The sequence below is a fragment of the Zonotrichia albicollis genome, chromosome 5, assembly GCF_047830755.1.
Source record: "Zonotrichia albicollis isolate bZonAlb1 chromosome 5, bZonAlb1.hap1, whole genome shotgun sequence".
Taxonomy (NCBI): domain Eukaryota; kingdom Metazoa; phylum Chordata; class Aves; order Passeriformes; family Passerellidae; genus Zonotrichia; species Zonotrichia albicollis.
Genome location: NC_133823.1, coordinates 70,921,098 through 70,939,311, shown reverse-complemented (window position 1 = coordinate 70,939,311; position 18,214 = coordinate 70,921,098). Strand labels below are relative to the sequence as shown.

The window sequence follows — 18,214 nt, the reverse complement described above, 5'->3', positions numbered from 1 at the left end:
CCTTAATTTAGTGTGATATTATTTACTTGCATTTTTTTAAACTGAGATTCCTGTGTGAATTGACTGCCCTGAAAGAAATGAGAAGACTGGACCTCAATGCCCACTCCCACCCCACAAAGTCTTAGCTGCAATGACACTGGAATAGTATGTTGAGTTTGCTATTTGTTTGCATATAAATTTTAAATCTGGGGGGGTGAATCTATGTTGTCTCATTTAAGTTGTTTGTTTTGTTTTGTTTTGTTTTTTTTTTGCTTAAAATGAACTTCTTTGGAGGAAGGAAGAAGTGGGTGAGAAATTTGCCTGAGTTGTTAAACTGAGTCAGTTACATTTTATACTTGTCCTCTGGTGACCAGATTTTCATTTTTCTCCTTGGCCTCATGGAATGTTTTTATTTATATATCTTATTAGTTTTGGATGTTCTGTGCAAGGGGAAACCTGAAATACAAACTTTTTTCCTTTCTGTTATTGTATTAAGAGCCTGCAAAAGTATTGGATGCAGGTGCTCCGACTCTGCCGTAATTGGCACTTTATGGAGAGCCACCAGCTGTACTGCTTCACAGGGGACGTATTAGATCTCTTCACACGTTGTATATATTGTAGGAAATGCAGAATTCCTGTCATTGTCACAAACTTTGCATGTCTGCATCTACCAGTGCCTCTGCAGAAAAAAAAAAAGACAACAATCTGCTGAAAGTTAAAACCACGTCTATTTTCAGAAACGGCTTATCCCTTTTATTGTCCTTTCATGTAGCACTAATTGATGTTTTGTTTGGTTAAATATAGAAGAGACTTAACAAATGTTTGTCTTTTTATGGTCATGCAAGGTGAGCTGGTGTGGTATGAAGTGCTTCATTTGTTTTGGAACACATGGCAACAGATACTGCATATCTGGATGTGTGTGTACCTGCACATAAAATTATACTCATCGTGTAATAATATACCAAAAAAAAAAAAGTTTAACATTTTCAGTTGCTGGACAGGTTTGGAAGCAGAAGCAATAAAACTAAATTATATTAAGCCTTAAAAGGGATAATTATAGAGGGGAAGCAATCGTGCTTTTGAGCATCTTACACAATAGGAGCTTCAGTTGCTCTCTTGGGAATGCCTGGGAGCTGCCAATGGTACCTCTCGGCCCTGCCTGAGGAGTATTGATGTGTGAGTAGGTGGGACTTGTGTGGCTTCTGAGGGATTGATTTATAGGAGGGAACTAGGAATTAGTATCAAGATTTATAGATACTGTATGTGAGTGATTTGTCCAAACAAAAGAGTGGGTAAAAGCTCTGCCTGCTTTTGAAAAGTGTAATTGCTGAAGGGAACAAAGAGCTATTGAGTGTCACAGGGAATGTGTGTTCCATATCAAGAAAAATGCAGGTGTCTGGCATCTTATTATATAGGAAAATATGGTTCCAATGGAAGTTAAAGCAATCTCATCAGATTTTTTTAAAAAGTTGTGAAGATACTGTCCAGATAATAGAGAAGTGGGTGAGGTTGTGGATTTCTTGTGAGCTGATTTAACATCTCCTTGAATGTTCATTGTCCTGCTTCCTCTGTGGTTTAAAAATGTGTTCACATCAATGTATGGACATGGGGAGAGTTTCATCTCTGGGAAAAGGGGAACAGGCCTGTTTCATTCTGTCTGTTGGAACTGATACAATTGATATTCTATCTGTGGTTGTTAAATCCCCTTTTTTGTGCTCTCTTTTCAGAAATGTCTAGCGTGTTTTTTGACGTAGTTCAGGCCCAGCACTGAGACACTTTGGAGCATCATTTCCTTCCCGGTGCTGCAGTATGCTTGTGTGTGGAACACTGTGCTCATGAGCACCAGGAGGAAGCCTGACTCTTTCCATGTTTCCTTGTTTCTCTAGGTTTGTGCGCGCTGCGGAGAGCGCTGGGGAGGAGGCCCGGCCTGGGGGACAGCGCCGTGGCTGGGTCAGTGGTGATTGCCTTCAATGACTTCCTGCAGGGGATGAAGGATGTCAGGCCCAGCGCCATGAGGGAGGTGGCAATCGATGTGCCAAAAGTAAGTTGTTTTGTGCAGTGCTGTGGCAGGGCCACAAAAAGAGAGGAATTTCATGGAGTGGAAGCCTCAGGTTACTACTGAATGTTATGCATCATCTTTCTGTTTGGGTGTTTGTTTATTTATTTATAACTGTGAAGAACTGTTTGCAGAATGGTTCCTAATGCTCCAGGAAGAGTTTGGGAGTGCAGGATCGTGTCTCCTGATCTCTATTTTTTTATGCTGAGTGGATTAATGGGGTACAAACCTTCAAGGAAGGTCTGGAGCAGCCATGGAATCTGGAGCCTTTTGGGAAGCAGACACAAACTAAAGCAGAAACCAACTGTTAGCATTTGTAGCCAAAGTGTGTTGAAACAAACTGTAAACAGTTTGATTGCTCTGATTTTTATGTAAATGTGGCCTGAATGTCTTCAGTGGTATGATATGGTTTTAAATGAAGGCAGAATTCAATGCTGTAGGCTGATGATGACTGCCAAACAGTCACCTGTCAAGTGACTGTCATTGTATGAACAGTTCATTTGGTGGTGCCAGGTTCATCTTTACCATGCTCACTGCCCTTTCTTAATTACATATTATAGTATTTCAGTAGCAGACCCAACATAAATTGGGCTGGGGAACTGACCTGGTCTAAGGCAGCTCTGATCTGTGCTAAGAAGATTGAGCAAAAGAATTTTATATTTAATCTGACTAAATCCTGATTCTGTGAGCAGTTGTGTTGGTGTTCCTCAGCAGCTCCCCAAGCCCTGAAAGAAAACATTTCTGTTTCATTGCATGAAAATGAGTCACTTGGGAATTAAATTGCAAAACTGTAGACCCTTATTCCCAAACTTATAGGAATGGGAAATGAAATCCGTGAACCGGATGCTGCACGCAGCCAGCTCGGATGTCACACTTGGCTTGCTAAGAGCCCGTGCTCTGCAGGGTGGAATTGCTTGGGCTGGCCCCAAACAGCTTTTCCTGGAAATGGTGTCATGGCACCAATATCCTCAAGGCTAAGTGGCTCTGCTGAGAGCCAGAGTTACTGCTTCTTGCCTTGCTCGTGTGCTCAGGTTGTTATTCCTTTGCTGTGCCTCTCAGGCACTCCAGTCCCTTTGGAGCCAGGTGGAATGCTGCCCAATGGCACAACACAGGCAGGTTGAAGCAAGGTCTTGGGCTACTGCAGGAAATCTGTTCTCAGTCCTGGTCATCCTACTCCTCAGGTTCCTCTTGTCCACTAAACCACCCTCCTAGTGATTGTTTTCCTTGATTGTCACTTGGTTTTATTTGTTAAACATCCACTGAGTTATTGGAGTACTATTGCAATTCATTCCTTTATCAACAGCCTAGTGGAGATTATTTTTGTGCTGACAGGACCTGCATTTCCACAAAGCAATGCATATTCTCTGAAGGTGTAGGGTAAATTTCAAGCCATCTGCTTGCTGTCTGGGATGAGTTTAAAGTAGATTCTAAAGTAATTAGGGTGCAACAGATTTTGTGTCCTCCCATATCACCAAAGGAAGGGAGTTTGGAACTAGATGGTCTTTAGAGTCCATTCCATCTCAAAGTATTCTGTGAAGGCTGTAATCTAAAAAGTCCTTGCTAAAAATAACTTGATACACTAAATAAATGATAAGATGTGAGATTTTTTTTCCCCAAAGAGAAGACAGGAATTTGAACTACATTTATAATATCAGCTTTTTAGGTATTTATTGCAGATGGAGTACTCACTTGGCACCCCCCTTGGTATGGATGGGCCTTTGGCCCATGTAGTTACTTACAAGTAAAACCATTGACATACATGAGATTTTTTTGATTTTCAGCTTCATTTTTTAGATAGTGGGGCTCTTCCATACATATTTCATTGCTTTGCAGTAGCCACGTGCCAATCAAATGACAGGAGTTCAAAGTAACTCCTGAATAAAGCCACAATTCCTTTCTCTTGTGTCTGAATTGTGTTGGCTGTGACCAAGGCAAGTGTAAAATCCTTGCTGCCTAGTTCTGTGTACCATCTTGCCTTCCATTTTAAAGAGCCTTTCTTGAACTTTGCTGTGTGTTACAACCTTTTATGAAGGCTGCTTTTTCTGCAGCAAGGATTTAGGGGAGAGAGGATGCACATTATAAATCAGGAAGTTAATACTGCAGTTCTTTGGAGAGTTGCACTGCAATTGCTGTTCCTCCCTCTCCTGTGGGTCTTTATGAAATTTTTTTCAGAGCGTGCTGTGGGTTTTGCTTGCCTTTTTCACTCCCTTTAGTGTAATTCAACACTCAGACTTGTGTCTTTGCAGGCAAAAGATTCTGGATAAGACATCCTTTGCCTGTCTGCTTTATTTCTTTATTACTGGTGCTTAATAACCTCTGGGGAGCTGCTGCTCTGTGTTGCACTCTGAGCTCTGTTGACCTGGGGGGAGCTAGAGGTTGCAGCAGTAATGAAATGTTGGTGTAGCAGAGAGCTGGTTCTGTGTGTGTGAGCCCAGCCCCAAGGCTCATCCTGAAAGCCATTTCCACAGTGACAGAACTGTCACACCTCATTGCTGGTGTTGCAAGACCTCTCCTTTGAGATCCTGTGCAGGTGAGAGCAGTGGAACTTTTGCTGGTTCCCCAGCCTCTCTTCCCTCACCTCTCCCCCCCCAACACCTATCTCTCTCCTTTTGAAATGAGGACAAGTTTGTTCTGTTAAGAATTCACCAGAATGTGAAGGTCGTGGTTTATTAGCTATTTTTGCTTTTAATGCTATGGCAGCACCAGTTCCTCACCTTCTACTGTCAGAATTTAAATTGTAGGCAAAGTCAGAATAAGTCTCCAGATTGCTGAAAACAACCTTCACGTAAAGTGACCTTACTTCACCTTTTTTCATCAATTCTGTCACTTGTGCTGGTCTTAAATGCCATGTAGTGTGTCTGAAAAATCACTTGAACGATGCCTGACTGATATTCAGAAGACTGAATATTTGCAGATGATAAATGACTGAATATTTAAGAGAGTAAAAGTAACATTTAAGTTTTCTCTCCCTGGCTTTTTATGTGCATGTAAAGTACTGCTAATAGATTTTGCCTTCTATTGCTGAAACTTAAGGGGAATTCATGATGGCCTAATTAATTTCAAGATGCTCTTGTTCATGTTTGTCAAAATCTTTGTCTGGATAGAAAGACATGATGACTAGTCCATACTTTGCCAGGTATGAGTAAGGATTGATACTGAAAAAAGGAGAACAATGTTGTCTCCTTATGTTGTCTTCTGCCCTCAGAAAAAGTTGTCTAAGAGTGTCAGATTTAGTTCTGTGCAGTTACAAATCTACATAGAATCAAGAGCTGTGGGGGTAGGTAATACATCTTAAATGAAATTCAAGTCACACTATGTGACTATGAATAGTCACACTATTTAATATCTGACTCATAAACACAAACTTTTGTTATGTTTGCTGTTTGCTCTCTGCTCTCTTTGTAATTTTCTTCTACGTTGAAGTCTGATAATCTAAGAGAAATTTTATTTTATTTGAAGTTTGCTTGGTCTTAAATAAAAGTGTTTGCACCACATCCAAATGCTTTTTTTCATCACTTCAATAGCAGACTGAATTACCTTTCTCAGGGACTGTCTACTTCTAGTTTCCACTCCTTGTCCTGGCATCAGGGGAAGATAGGGACAAACCAAGGGTGATTCCAGGTTTCAGCTTGGGGGAAAGGCAATACCTTGCCTCTCAGCAACACCCTGCTTGCTTTTCACATGGAACTCCCTTTCCAGAGCTGAAGGATGATTAATGTTGAGCAAATTTCTGGAACGGTGTTTTAAGGCAGAAGATCATTTGATTTAGGTGTGCCTTGACATGTTTAATATTTGAAGTGGATGGTGACCAGAGGAAGAGCAGGCTGGGAAGATGTGGAGAAAACTCTCAGGCTTGTTGACAGCCTTGTAGGAAGAGGTGTGGCAGGTTTTAGATTGGTCTGCTTTTTTGGTAGGACATAACACATGCCTTTATGTATTCCTGACAGGCCTGTCTTATGCTTCTTGTCTAATAAAGACTTTTTGAAGAAGTGACTCATTGAAAACAACTTTATTAAAGAACCAGTACACATTCTGCAGAGCATTTTTGATTTATTTACTTTAATAGTTCTGCTCTGAATTGTCTGAATTCAGTAAAAATGCTCTGTTCTGCAGGTATCTTGGTCAGACATAGGAGGACTGGAAGATATCAAGCTGAAGTTGAAGCAAGCAGTGGAATGGCCTCTCAAACATCCAGAGTCCTTCATCCGAATGGGGATCCAGCCTCCCAAGGGTGTGCTGCTCTATGGACCTCCTGGGTGCTCTAAAACCATGATAGCAAAAGCTTTGGCTCATGAAAGTGGCCTCAACTTCTTGGCAGTGAAGGTAGGCCATTCACACTCACATTTTCTTAGCTCCTACATAACAACTGATGGTTTTACCAATTTCCAGTGTTAAAATCCAGTGGCTCTTAGTGTTTTTGTTCCCTATATGCTCCTGCAAACACCGTGTAAAAATCAAGTAAATTTGTGTTTTCTTGTATGCTATTAAAAGAATTATTTTGTCACAGCACATATCTGGGATGGACAGGTAAGCTGTGGAGTGAGGTCTTAAATGTTGGCATTGTTTAAAGTCTTTCTAAAAGTGGCAACAATATTTATACTGCAATTAAAGCAATGTAAATGAAAAGTGCCTCTGGATAGTGGATAGCTGCTGTTACTGTAATAATTACTTGCGTGCATGGAAATATCATCTAATCTCTTATATTCCTTTTCATTCCTCAGGAAGGTCACTTTCTTTATCTCACTGTTTGTGTTTCATTACAGATTTTTTTCTTGTCCTATTTGCCCTTTTTTCCTGGGGAAATAGTTCTACTTCATCAGTTTTCAGAAAGCTTGAAAAATCAGTTATATCTTGAATACTCTTGTAAAAATGGGGCATTCTCTCAGCATTAAGAAACACTTAGTATAAAAAAAATTTGGATTTCGTTGCCTATGAATCAGTGTAATTGATCACTGTGGGTTGTATGGAAAACACATGAATGGAAGTTATTTAATAATAATACTGAGCTTCACTGCATAGGAAAGAAAAAAAAAAGACAGCAGAGTGATTCCACATGGGGTAGTCTTGCAGCTGTGTCAGATTGTTAATGAAGTGCAAGAAAAAACATTTGTTTAAGTGTTTTGAAAGTATCTCCTCCTCAGCAGTAAGATCACGTCCCCTTCTCTGTTGACCATCTCCTGACTCACAAAGCCTCCTGTGTTAGTTTGCACACAGCTTCCTCCTCCTCCCATCCTTTCAGGCACGCTGTGGATCCTCTCTGGGTTGACCCTGAAGGCAGCAGCCCTTCACTGCCCGGGCTCCCTGGGATTACAGGCAGCCCTCTGGGTCACAGTCACATCAACAAGGGCAGCCTTGGAAACCTCAGCCCTTAAGAAACGCTACCTTTACTGCCTCTTCCATAAAGACAAAGTAGTTCTTTGTGCTCCAGAGTTACTGGTAAACAAGGTAACCTTTTCCTCTGCTTAAAAAAAACATTCCTCTTTGTCTCACCCTAAGCACTGGTGCCTGAGAGGGTGGGGAAAGAAGGTAGCAGTCTGGAAAAAAGAAAATCAGTTGAAAATGGATGTTGTTGCTGTCTTGTGTCCCTCAATCATGGCACCATCAGACAGTTTTACTGATGCAGTTAATTGTCTGAGAGTGAAGGGTGGTTCATGCTGACCAGGAGCTATCCAAAGCTGCAGTGTACAGTAATGCAGCATTTTGCCATGGTGCAGTTCTGCACGTGCAACATTCCCCATCACTGACAAGCTGCAGAAGTGTCTGGCTCTAGGAAATTGCCTGTGATTCCCGGTTGGTTTAAGTCCCCTGGCCTGGAACTGGTCAAATATTCAATGTACAGATGTTTCAAGAAGCACATCTCTGGAGCATGTCCAACCTTGGACATGTTGACTCCAGGAAGGGAACACAGCCCACTTTCTCTAACTTCACATTTGTTTCCTGGACAGAAAAAGGCAACATCCATCATGTACTAAATGTGTTAAACATCGTCTGTAGCACTTTCTCAAGCACAACAGGCATGAATTAATTTCCACTGCAAGTGTTCCTGCAATAAATCCAAACTAGATGAATTTGTGGGGTTTTGGTTTGTTTTGTTGGGGTGTTTTTGAGAGAGGATTTTTCTTTTCTTGCTTATAGCCCTATTAATTTTCCCCTTCTCTACATTATGTCTTGGATATCCATCCCTGGAACTGACATCAGGCATTTTGAAACGAACGTGCGATTCTTGATGATTTACTTTTCAGACTTGCATTTTCCTTCCAGACTCTCTGGAGTAAGTAATTCTGATGAAAAGTGTCTGCTGTACAGCTTGTAGGATACTCTCTTGGGATAGTGCAGGGGGCAGAGGTTCTTGGGCCCTTCTGGAGCAGGGGCTGCAGGCAGGCAGGAGGCACAGCTCTGGGTGCTGCCTCTCCCTTTGCCTGTGAAGCCTGAGGGGAGATCGATTCTGTTCCATGCAGTGCTTGCTCGGTTCGGTGATTTTTGGACAGCTGGAGCTATTGTGTGTGCCCAGTGCATTTTAGAGCCACGAGCTCAGCTCCCTGCCATCAGTGCTGGATGTGCTGTCCTTGTCTGAGCTGGCTGTCCTGCTTCAGTGCAGCAGGTATCACCTCCAGGCAGGCTTTGTTTGCCAGATGTGTCTGTGCACTTTGGACAGCTGACTCTGTTCAGTGAGACGTTTCAGCTGGGTTATGAGCAAACTGCTCAAATGTGACCTTTCCATCTGTCTTGGGCATAGGGAGCTGTCACAAGGCAGCCTCTGGCCCACGTCTGACTGGCTTCTCATGAGGTTTGGGAGATGGGCTGAGTCTCCATGTCATTTCTGGGCAGAGGAGCTGAAGAAAATAACGTGATAACAGATGTTTGACGTTGCATCCTGTTCTCTCCTGAAATCTATTGTGAGGTTTGAATGGTTAGTGTTACAATGAATGTTGCCCTTTTGTAAACATGCTCTTTGATACTTGGCCAAAAACTTTTTATAGCTGTATTTGCACCAAGATTGGTGACCTTTTGCTTTTCCAGAGCAAAGCAGCTTGTTGGTTGGTTTGTTTTACAAAGCAATCTTGCATATCATTCCTAGGGGGAATAGTTTATTTTTGTTCCTTCTCTTGACTTTCTTTGTTTCTAATACAATGTATCTGCTAAATTTACAGGGGGGGAGGTTGTCAGCTGCTTTCCAGGGGGTGGCTCTTCCTGCTCCTTCTTGCCAGCCCCTTTTTCTAAATCTCTTGTAGCATTGAGGCTTTTCAAGGTTTTAGTGGTCATCTGGATTATTCCCCCCTCCAAATCTCTGTTACAGAAAAGGCAACAACTGAATTGTTCTCAGCTGCTTGCAGATTTTTCAGTGTTTTGCACTCATGGATACAAGTGAGTGTAAGACTGTGTGAAGGAATGGATCAGGATAATTTTTTCGTTATGCAGGATTGAACACCAGTCTTGACTTATCAACAGCTTTTGATCTGACTGACTGCTTGTTTCAGTCAGCCTTCTCTGTGCTTTGTCTTTCACAATCCTCTTGTGCTTGTACCAAAGTTTGTAATTTTCTTCTGAAATGTGTTTTATGCATTTTTTGTGCTAGTAAGAAAAACCCCTTATATTCAGGTATCGGACCTATCCATATGGCTATGATGGGGATATAATTTTCAGCTTCTGCCAGGCTGCTGACACCTTGCTGTCATACACAACCTGTCTCTCTGACATTTTTGCTTTAGATGTCATCTAGCTTTCTGAAACTGAGCATGAAGGAAATGAAACCCTTTGTCACTGTATTTCCTCGTTGGACTATTTGTGTCATAGGTATTTCTGTGGACTGTTTTGACAGTTCCTGCACTTAGGGTCAGTTTTGACTGGCTGGTTTTTTGAGCTTTATTTTTTGTGAGACCACTAGGATTTTTGTGGTGATATTGCATTTTTGGAAGTAACTCGCCTGGCTTGCTGTATAGCATAGATAATTATCTCTGCATTTGTCTTGCATCTTAGTTTATTTAGATGCATTATGACTGCCTTCTTGGATTTTAAATTTTTTAGTTTATTTTATTTTTAGGAAATCCTGTGTCATTGTGTTTTGCTAAGAATCAAATGAGTATTACTTTTCCTTACATATTTTCTGTGGCTTTTCTGGGAAGCAATTAGCAGAGTCTGTGTGGAATCTTTTTCCCCCTCCTATTATTGTGCTATTTAGGTCATTAACTTTACTACCAAATAAAAAAACCATTGAGCTTTTTCTGGTTTTAACCTATTTCAGAATGAACACTGGAGTCAGCTCTTAAGATGTCAGGCTGGGAGGTACCATCTGGATACTCATCCAGATAAATTCTATCACCCAGCTGTGATGGTCAGATCCATGGGGAATTGGAGTTCTGTTTTCTGTCTAACAAGCAGATTACCTGAGTTTATAAGATATATAGCAAGAAAAATTATGTAACTTCTATATGCTTTTGCAGGTTTCAGAAACATCATTTTTCCTCTTGCTGCTTAGTGCTTTTTAACGTTTGTCTGTTTAAAATCAAAAGTAAGGCCAAGCCTCACTTAGGGGTAGTGACAAAAAACAGCTTAAATTTTAAAAAGTTAAATGCCTTGCAGTATAGCTAAGCGAGGCACAGTAATTTTTGTAAACAGGATGAAGGAATACTTGAAAAATCCCCACCACACAAAGCAAAGAAAACCAAATCCACCTGTGACAGTAAGGAGTGTTTAAGGATGTCAGCACTGAGCAAACCACTGGTACAGATGATGTGAACTATACTGTTCTTAAACTTTATTTTGAAACATTTGTTAGGAGATCCAACTACAGTGTGATTTAAAAAAAAAAAAAAGATAAAATATTCCTGACCTTTTATTTGCTGTTACTTAAGAGCTTGGGCTGAAGGAATCTTTTCTTTTTGCAATGAGCAGTAATTACAAAAATATACAGAGTTCCCAGGGCTCTGACTTCACCTTGGCTTGGTTCAGCTTCCTGTGTCACCCAGCTGATGCTTTTGTACCACTCCCCGTGCTTGACATGTGCTTAAGCTTAGTTTGTCATCTGGGTCAATTATGTCAAAATATTTTCCAATTCAAGTTTCCTCTGCTTTTCCCTTCAGCTCTTGGCTGTGGCAGCTCCCACAGATTAATGAGGCTTGGAAAGGTCGACTGCTTTGCTTTGTGAAGAGCTGTCACTGAGTTTTGGGGAGATAGCTGAGCCTTTTGATGGGGATTTCAGTGAGCAGAAGCCTGAAATAAGAAAGCTTGGTGACTGTAAGTAGTTTAAAAGCAAGGCATTTGAGATGAAAAATGCAGAGGCATTGTGGCTTTATGAGAAATTTTGGCAAACGTTTTGATAAAATTTCTAAAAGGATCCACAGTAACACATTTACGAAAACTTGTTAGTTAATTAGCAGATAGTAAAAATAACTCTGAAAAATTGGACATTTTTTACAAGGGATAACAAGTTGAGATACTTTGAGCTCTTTTAATCCTGAAGCTTTCTGCATATTGTACTCTACTAAAAATCATTCATCCATTCTTACCATAAGCTTACCAAAAGTGACTATACAGGCAGAAAATGGTTAAATATAATCCCTATCTCTTTGTCCCTTCTCAATTACCTGGCAAATTTATTTTTTTATTAGTGCTTAGTTTCTTTCTCTCTCTTCAAGTTACCAGTGGAGGAATGGAGTGTTGCTGGAGGTGTGAAGTCTCAGCAAATAGGTTTTGCAGCAGGGGTGGCTCATTTTGTGTGATTTTGGATCCTGCATGGATCCTGCCCTGATGATGCCAGAGGCACTCCAAAGGCACTGGTGCATGCAGTGAGTGTAATTCAATGTTTCCAGTCAGCTCATTCTGCAGTGCAAATCCTGGCTTCTGTCTTGTGTAAAGAAGCCTCAGAAGATTGTCACTAGAGTTTGCTGGTCAAGGCAAATGGCAAACAAGTGGACTCTGAGGCATGGCAATAAAGAAAACTGGATATTATAGTTGCCTTTGCAGTTTTACCATGCTGCTTGTTACAACTCCACTGCAGGGACTGGGGGTAACAGGGTTTTGCCAGTTTGCTCCCTTACATACTTTGGAGCCCACAAGCACCTGCTGAAATGGAAGTTTTTCAAACCCCAGACAGGTGTCAACAAGTTTTTAATGTCCTCTGGAATGCAGGGCAGAGGGAAAGGAAGTGATTAAAGTGGTGCATGGTGCTCAGCCTGGGGTTTCCATGTGGGAGTGATGCAGGTGAAATCTTGAAGCAGCCCTGAAAGAGAAGAAGCAGGCTTTATTCTTAACAAGCAAATAGAATGCATTTTCTGAGCAAATATTTTTCTATGCAGTGTAACCAATTACCAAATCACACACGTACAGCCTCTGCCTTAGAAAGAGCCTTACTGTTAAATTATAGGAAGTTTCAGTGTTTATCTTATTAACTTGCTTCCCTACAGCCACCCTCAGTCATGTGCTGCTTTGGTTGGACTGTGGGAGGGATGGAATAGCATTTTGCCATGGAGATTACAGTGCCACAGGACTCAATAACTAATTTCTGAGTCTCTTCAGTGTTGTTAGAATAGAGCATAAGGCTGAGAGAATTGAGATTGTTCAGTCTGGAGAAGAGAAGGCTTAGGAGTGACCTAATTGTGCCTTCCAGCACCTAACTAGAGCCTACATGAAAGATGGAGAGGGACTTTTTCCAAGAGCAGGATAAGGGAGAATGGTTTCAGAGTAGATTTAGATTAGATAGATTAGGAAAAATTCTTTACTGTGAGGGTGGTGAGGCAGTGGCACAGGTTGCCCAAAGAAATTGGGGATTACCCATCCCTGGATGAGGCTCTGAGCAAATGTGGTCTGGTGGAAGGTGTCTCTGCCCATGGCAGGGAGGTTGGAACTAAATGATCTTTAAGGACTCTTCCAACCTGGGCCATTCTGTGGTTCCATGACTCTATCTCACCTTCAGTGTCCAAACTGGAAAGAATTAAAAAAAGATGCTGGGTTTAACCCTATGAATGGTGTATTGCAGACTTTGCTGCTCTGAGCTAGATGTCTAAGCTTCTCCTGCAGCCTTAAGAGAAATTAGCACATGGCACCTGAGAGGTGAACATCTGTCTGCCCAAATCAGTTCATGTGAATGTCTAATTCAGATGCCATTGTGTGACTGTGGGCACTGAACTTTGCCCTAGGAACACAGTGTGAATGGTTGAAAAATAATTTTGGCACCTCTGTCCTTTTCTTTTTGTTCTTTTCTGAGATTCACAGTACAGAGCTCAGTTGCTAGAGATATCATTTGAAATTAGATATTAATTCTGACTGATACTTTAATGCCTGATGATTTCTGCTTTGAATATGCCAAAGAAGGAATTGTGCATTATCTTGTAATAATAATCTAGAGCAGTAATTTATTGGATGTGATATAAACTTTCTAGTTGGATCTTCAGGACCTAGGAATTGTGCTCTGTGGCTAGCACAGTTTGATGTGTCTGTGTAAGAGCCCAGAACCTGTGTGTGAGGTTTTCAGGTATTTCTGTGGAGTCTGGACTGAGCTGTGTGCTGGAGACACAGCTGGAGCTGTGCCCGTGTGACTCAGAAAGCTTCAGTGCATTACTTGCCTGATTGTCAAAAGAGTGAAAAAGAAAACATGTAAGAGAAATCACTGCCTAAATTTCCTACCCAAGTGATGGAGAAAATCTGCAAGTGGTCTTAAGGCCTGCTCAGAAAAATGACTGATGCTCTTTAACTTCAGGGGTAGCAGATGTCCCTCTTGCAGTTTAAAAACACTTTGAGAACCTCTGTCAAAGCCATGTGTGCACAAGCTTATCTCATGTTGCTGCATGTATACAAGGGTTTTATCTTCTGTGCAGTTAATCTTGGAGAGTTAATTCTGATAATACTTTAAATGCAAGAAATTTGGGGTTTTTTATTAAAATAAAAAAAGAAATTAAAATTCCTCCAATCCAGACCATAAGCAAGTAGAAGGTTTCATGATGCATGGGGATATATCTTGTAAGTAGGGATGGAATAGTCTTTAGGCAGAGCATGCCTGGAAACTCTCTCTGCTTTGAGGCTGAATAAAGAAACCTCAGCAGTATCCAGTGGGCCTGAATTGGCAGATTTTTTACTGTCAGTCTGGACTCCAGCTCACAAATGCTTATATGCATGGCTAAGCTACAACTACTTCTGCCAATTTTCTGCTCCAAATCTTTTGCTGGTTTTGGAGTCCCTGTGCAAATGTCCACAAGAAACAGGTTTGATTTCTACATGTCTGCTTGTATGGAAGATGACTTGTTGCAGATGAGAACAGAGCTGTGCAGCATTAAACTGGCCCATTTTTTTACTAGCACCTCTTGGTCAGTCTATCAACAGCTATAAAAAGCTTTTAAAAAGAATCCATATGCTCACCCCTTGGCCAGAAATGATCTTTCAACAAATGTCAGCTAAGTCAAGCTCTTGTCATTTGCTTTTTAAAGCATTTAGAAAAGCACTGAAAAATAAAATGAAAAAACTCTCCTGGTATTTCTTCAGTGGCCTCCAAAGCCTGCTAAAGGTGAGCTTTGTGAAATGAGAAGCTGTGTCAGCTGCCAGCAGGTGACTTTGTGGTGGCCTGCACACTGCCTGTCCTGCAGATTTGTTTTTCAAACAAGAGCTGCCATCAATCTGAGCTAAAGGACAGCACAGGTGCAGACAGGGTAAGGCAAAGGCTCAGCTCAGGTGAGACCAGAGCTCCCCCAGCTACCTCCAGCTGCTTTGAACATTTCTGGTTTTTGTGTTGTGGTTTTCAGTGTTTGCATGATTGAATTGTACAGCAATTCCTCCTCTTCTGTGTGTGCTTTGTCTTACTTTGGAGCCTTTTCTTGCCATGGACAGTAAGGATGAGCTGCTCACAGTGAAAAACATGACACTCAAATGGAGTTCTGGTATCCCTCATGAAGGGTGAACTAGGAGACTTTCAAACCAATTTTCATGAAAATTCTCCACAAAGAGGCACAGCTCATTAACATGTAGTAGTCTTTCACCTGGAGTTGCTTTTTAGTGAAGAGAAAAATGGAGAAAAACTTAATGTCAAAGCTTACAGCAAAAAGTTACATTCAAAATAATTCTCTTTGAAACATTTTAAATGGTATTTATTGCTTTGATGTTGCCTTCATCATATTTTAATGCTTAATTAAAAATAAAACTACACTCATCTGAAATTATATTGTACCTTAAAGCTCAAACAGGGTAGTTTTGGGGTTTTTTTGCTGAGACAAAAGAAAATGTCAGGCTGTTTGATGTTGGGTCACAGGAGGGGAGCACACTGTTGGCACGGATGTGTGTGATGTTGGTTTCCATGGGAATACTGATGTGAATGAAGATTACTTATGGGAATAAGGGCATGAAAGGGAAGCTCCAGAGGCTCCAAGGAAAAGTTAGTGAGAGAAATCTGTAATTGTGGGTAGAGCTTGCAGTGGTTTCTCATTGTGACAGAGAGCTGGATGGGAAGAGAGGACTCTGCTCTCATTCCTGAAGGATTTGTCAGGGCTGTGCTATCGGATTCCTCATCTGCCCTGAGCGTGATGAAGGACGAGGGCCCAGAGCAGCTGGGCTGTCTCTGAGCTGCAGTCTGGCCCTCACTGGCTGCTCCACGCTCCTCATGGCTGATGGCAGTAGCAGCAAAAGGCTTTGTGCTTCTCTCTCTCACCTTGTATTTTGTGTTTCTCTCCTCACCTTGTTTTTCCCTTCTGTCTTTCCTGCGTTCCTCGGTTTTGTGTGTAAATAATTCTGTTTCCACTCAGGTACCCACCAGACTCCAATTTTGCAGTCATTGGAGGCCTCCAGGTGCCACTTGAGCTGCCACAGCAGTTGCTTTAAGAAAGAAAACAATGCCAGTTGTGTAATTTACCTTTCCTGCAGGCCAGGCACACAGTGCTGGTCCTATCAACTCTTACAGTGTGGCTATGGCCAGGCTGCTGCACTCACCTGGTCCTTTGGATAAAGGACAATTCTTTGAAAAGAAAGAAATAAAAATGGTGTCTATGCCTGGATGCTTTGCTGATATCAGATAACTTGTGCTTTGCTTTCCAGAGGATATTATTTTTTACCCCTACGTGAGCACAGGTGTTTTCCAGTGTCAAGGTAAAGTCAGTGCATTAACTGTTACTGCAGGAATGGAAATGAGCACGGAGAGGGGAGCCAGCAAAACCAGTGTGCTGCATTTTTAGAGTGATGAATCTGTGTTCCACCACCCTGGGAACAAAGTCCAGATGGTCCCATTCAAAGAGGGCTTGTAACAGAGGCTCTGCCATTGCCAGTGCATAAATGTGTGTCTGCCACACATTGTTAATTGTGACATACCTGCTGTTAATGCTGCCCTGTGCTCTGGGCTGAGTTACCTGAAGGCACCCACAGCTGGGAGGAGGTGGTTCAGCTTTCTGACTGTGAAGGATGTTGTTTCCTCTGGGGGAATTACAAGGACACCTGTTGTTGCCTGGGAAATAGATTGGAGCCACTGGCTCTTTTCGTTCAGGGCAGCAGATAATGATCCTTGTTTGTGGCTGCAGGTCAGTGCTGATGCAAACCAGCCTGAAGTCAGTGAGTCATTACCAATCCCAGGAGAAGCTGAGGCCCATTAGGAAGCCTTATTTAAGCAGCCTATCCTACAGGATACAGCAGAACAGAAAATACTCTGAGAATCTGCCATTGTTTTACTTTTTAGAATTCTAAGTACTTGTTCAAGACTGGAATGCTGACCCTGTGGTCTCCAGTCCGTTCCTGGTGGACAGGGCTGTGAGGATAAGCAGGCACCACAGCAGCTGGCACTCATAATCCTGCTTGGCAGGCTCAGCAGAGCAGCAGGAATGTGCATGAGCTCAGACACTGAACAGCTCCCCTGCTAGGGATGGGTTTCAGGTGTGCTGCTGTGCAGCTTTTTGCTTCACCTGCAGAGTGTCAGGTCCAAAGAAGTGCTGTTAAATGTTGGTTTAAGTCACTGCTGTGGTGCTTGGCTGGGCAGGATGCAGGTTGAGAGTGCAAGGAAATGCTTTGCTGTGATTTGTTCTTCTGGCTCCTTTGCAGCCCCTTGGTGTACTGTTGTTGAGCACTTTTAAGACCCTCACAGCATTTGGTTTTGTGGTTAATTCAATTTCTCATTAAGGTACTGGCAAAGTATCAGGAAGAGAGGACTAACCAACATGCACAGGTACTAAAATAAATGGAGAAACCCTCTATCTCTACCAAGCTAGGTCAAAATGCACCCATAAGACTTAAAAATGACAAAAATCTCAGAATTTTTTGTAAGAGAGCGAGACCAGTGTAGCACTGGCAGACTGTCTCAATCATTTTGTATACAAATGTATCATGGTTTTGAATCTTCTGTTTTTCAGGGGCCTGAGTTGATGAACAAATACGTTGGTGAGTCTGAACGAGCAGTGAGAGAGGTGAGAAAGGGCAGGCTGTGGATAACATTACATACAAAGCTTCCTGGGCTTTCAAATTCTTCTCTGCTTATGAGGTTACCATTAAACTTGCTGAAAACTCCTTCTGGTGTAAGCTTAAAAAAGAAAAGAAGAAAATGAAGCAGCAGGGATATTTAGCTTTCTCCTGCGTTGGTACATGTTGAGTTTGGGATCCTGTGGCAGCTTTTACTACTCTTTCAAAAAAAAATCTGTTTTAAAATAGAAACAACCCAAGACAAGACAGGCTGATGTCTGTTATGTGAAACTCTGTCACTCCTGAGGTGTGCAGGGGGTGAGAGTGTACTGTAAATGCTTCCTTCCCTTAAAACTGGGTATTTCATTGTTGTTTTTTTTGTAGATCTTCAGGAAAGCCAGAGCAGTGTCTCCTTCAATTCTCTTCTTTGATGAAATAGATGCCTTGGCAGTTGAAAGGGGAAAGTAAGTAATCCTGTTACAAAAACAACAGACATTATTTCCTGATAAATGATTCTTACACTGTACAGTCACAGTTTTATTTACCTTTCTAGAATTTTTTTATTAAATATCTTCATTCTTTATACAGAAGGGTAATGTGTGACTTACTCAAGCCTATTTAACTTGGCATAAACAGGTAAGCTGATGGAGTTCCTCCTTTCTCATCTCATTAGCAGCAATGAATCTACTGGTTCTCATGCTATTTGGCTCTTTTCTGTGGTTTTACCTTTTATTTCCAGAAACTTAACTCCTTTTTTTTTTCCCAGGCTTGTTGCCCTGGCCTAATTTGGTGTCTCCATCAAGCAAACAGTAGGATCATAAG

The 18,214-nt window shown here is 41.7% G+C and overlaps 1 protein-coding gene across 1 annotated transcript in view; it reads left to right on the top strand.

The window, feature by feature from the left end:
- AFG2A (AFG2 AAA ATPase homolog A) overlaps positions 1–18,214 on the top strand; it is a 161,372-nt gene that overhangs the window by 18,595 nt on the left and 124,563 nt on the right. The window contains 4 exon segments of the mRNA XM_074542018.1: positions 1,866–2,020; positions 6,149–6,358; positions 17,347–17,400; positions 17,777–17,856. Of these exon segments, the coding sequence (XP_074398119.1) occupies positions 1,866–2,020; positions 6,149–6,358; positions 17,347–17,400; positions 17,777–17,856 (499 nt within the window).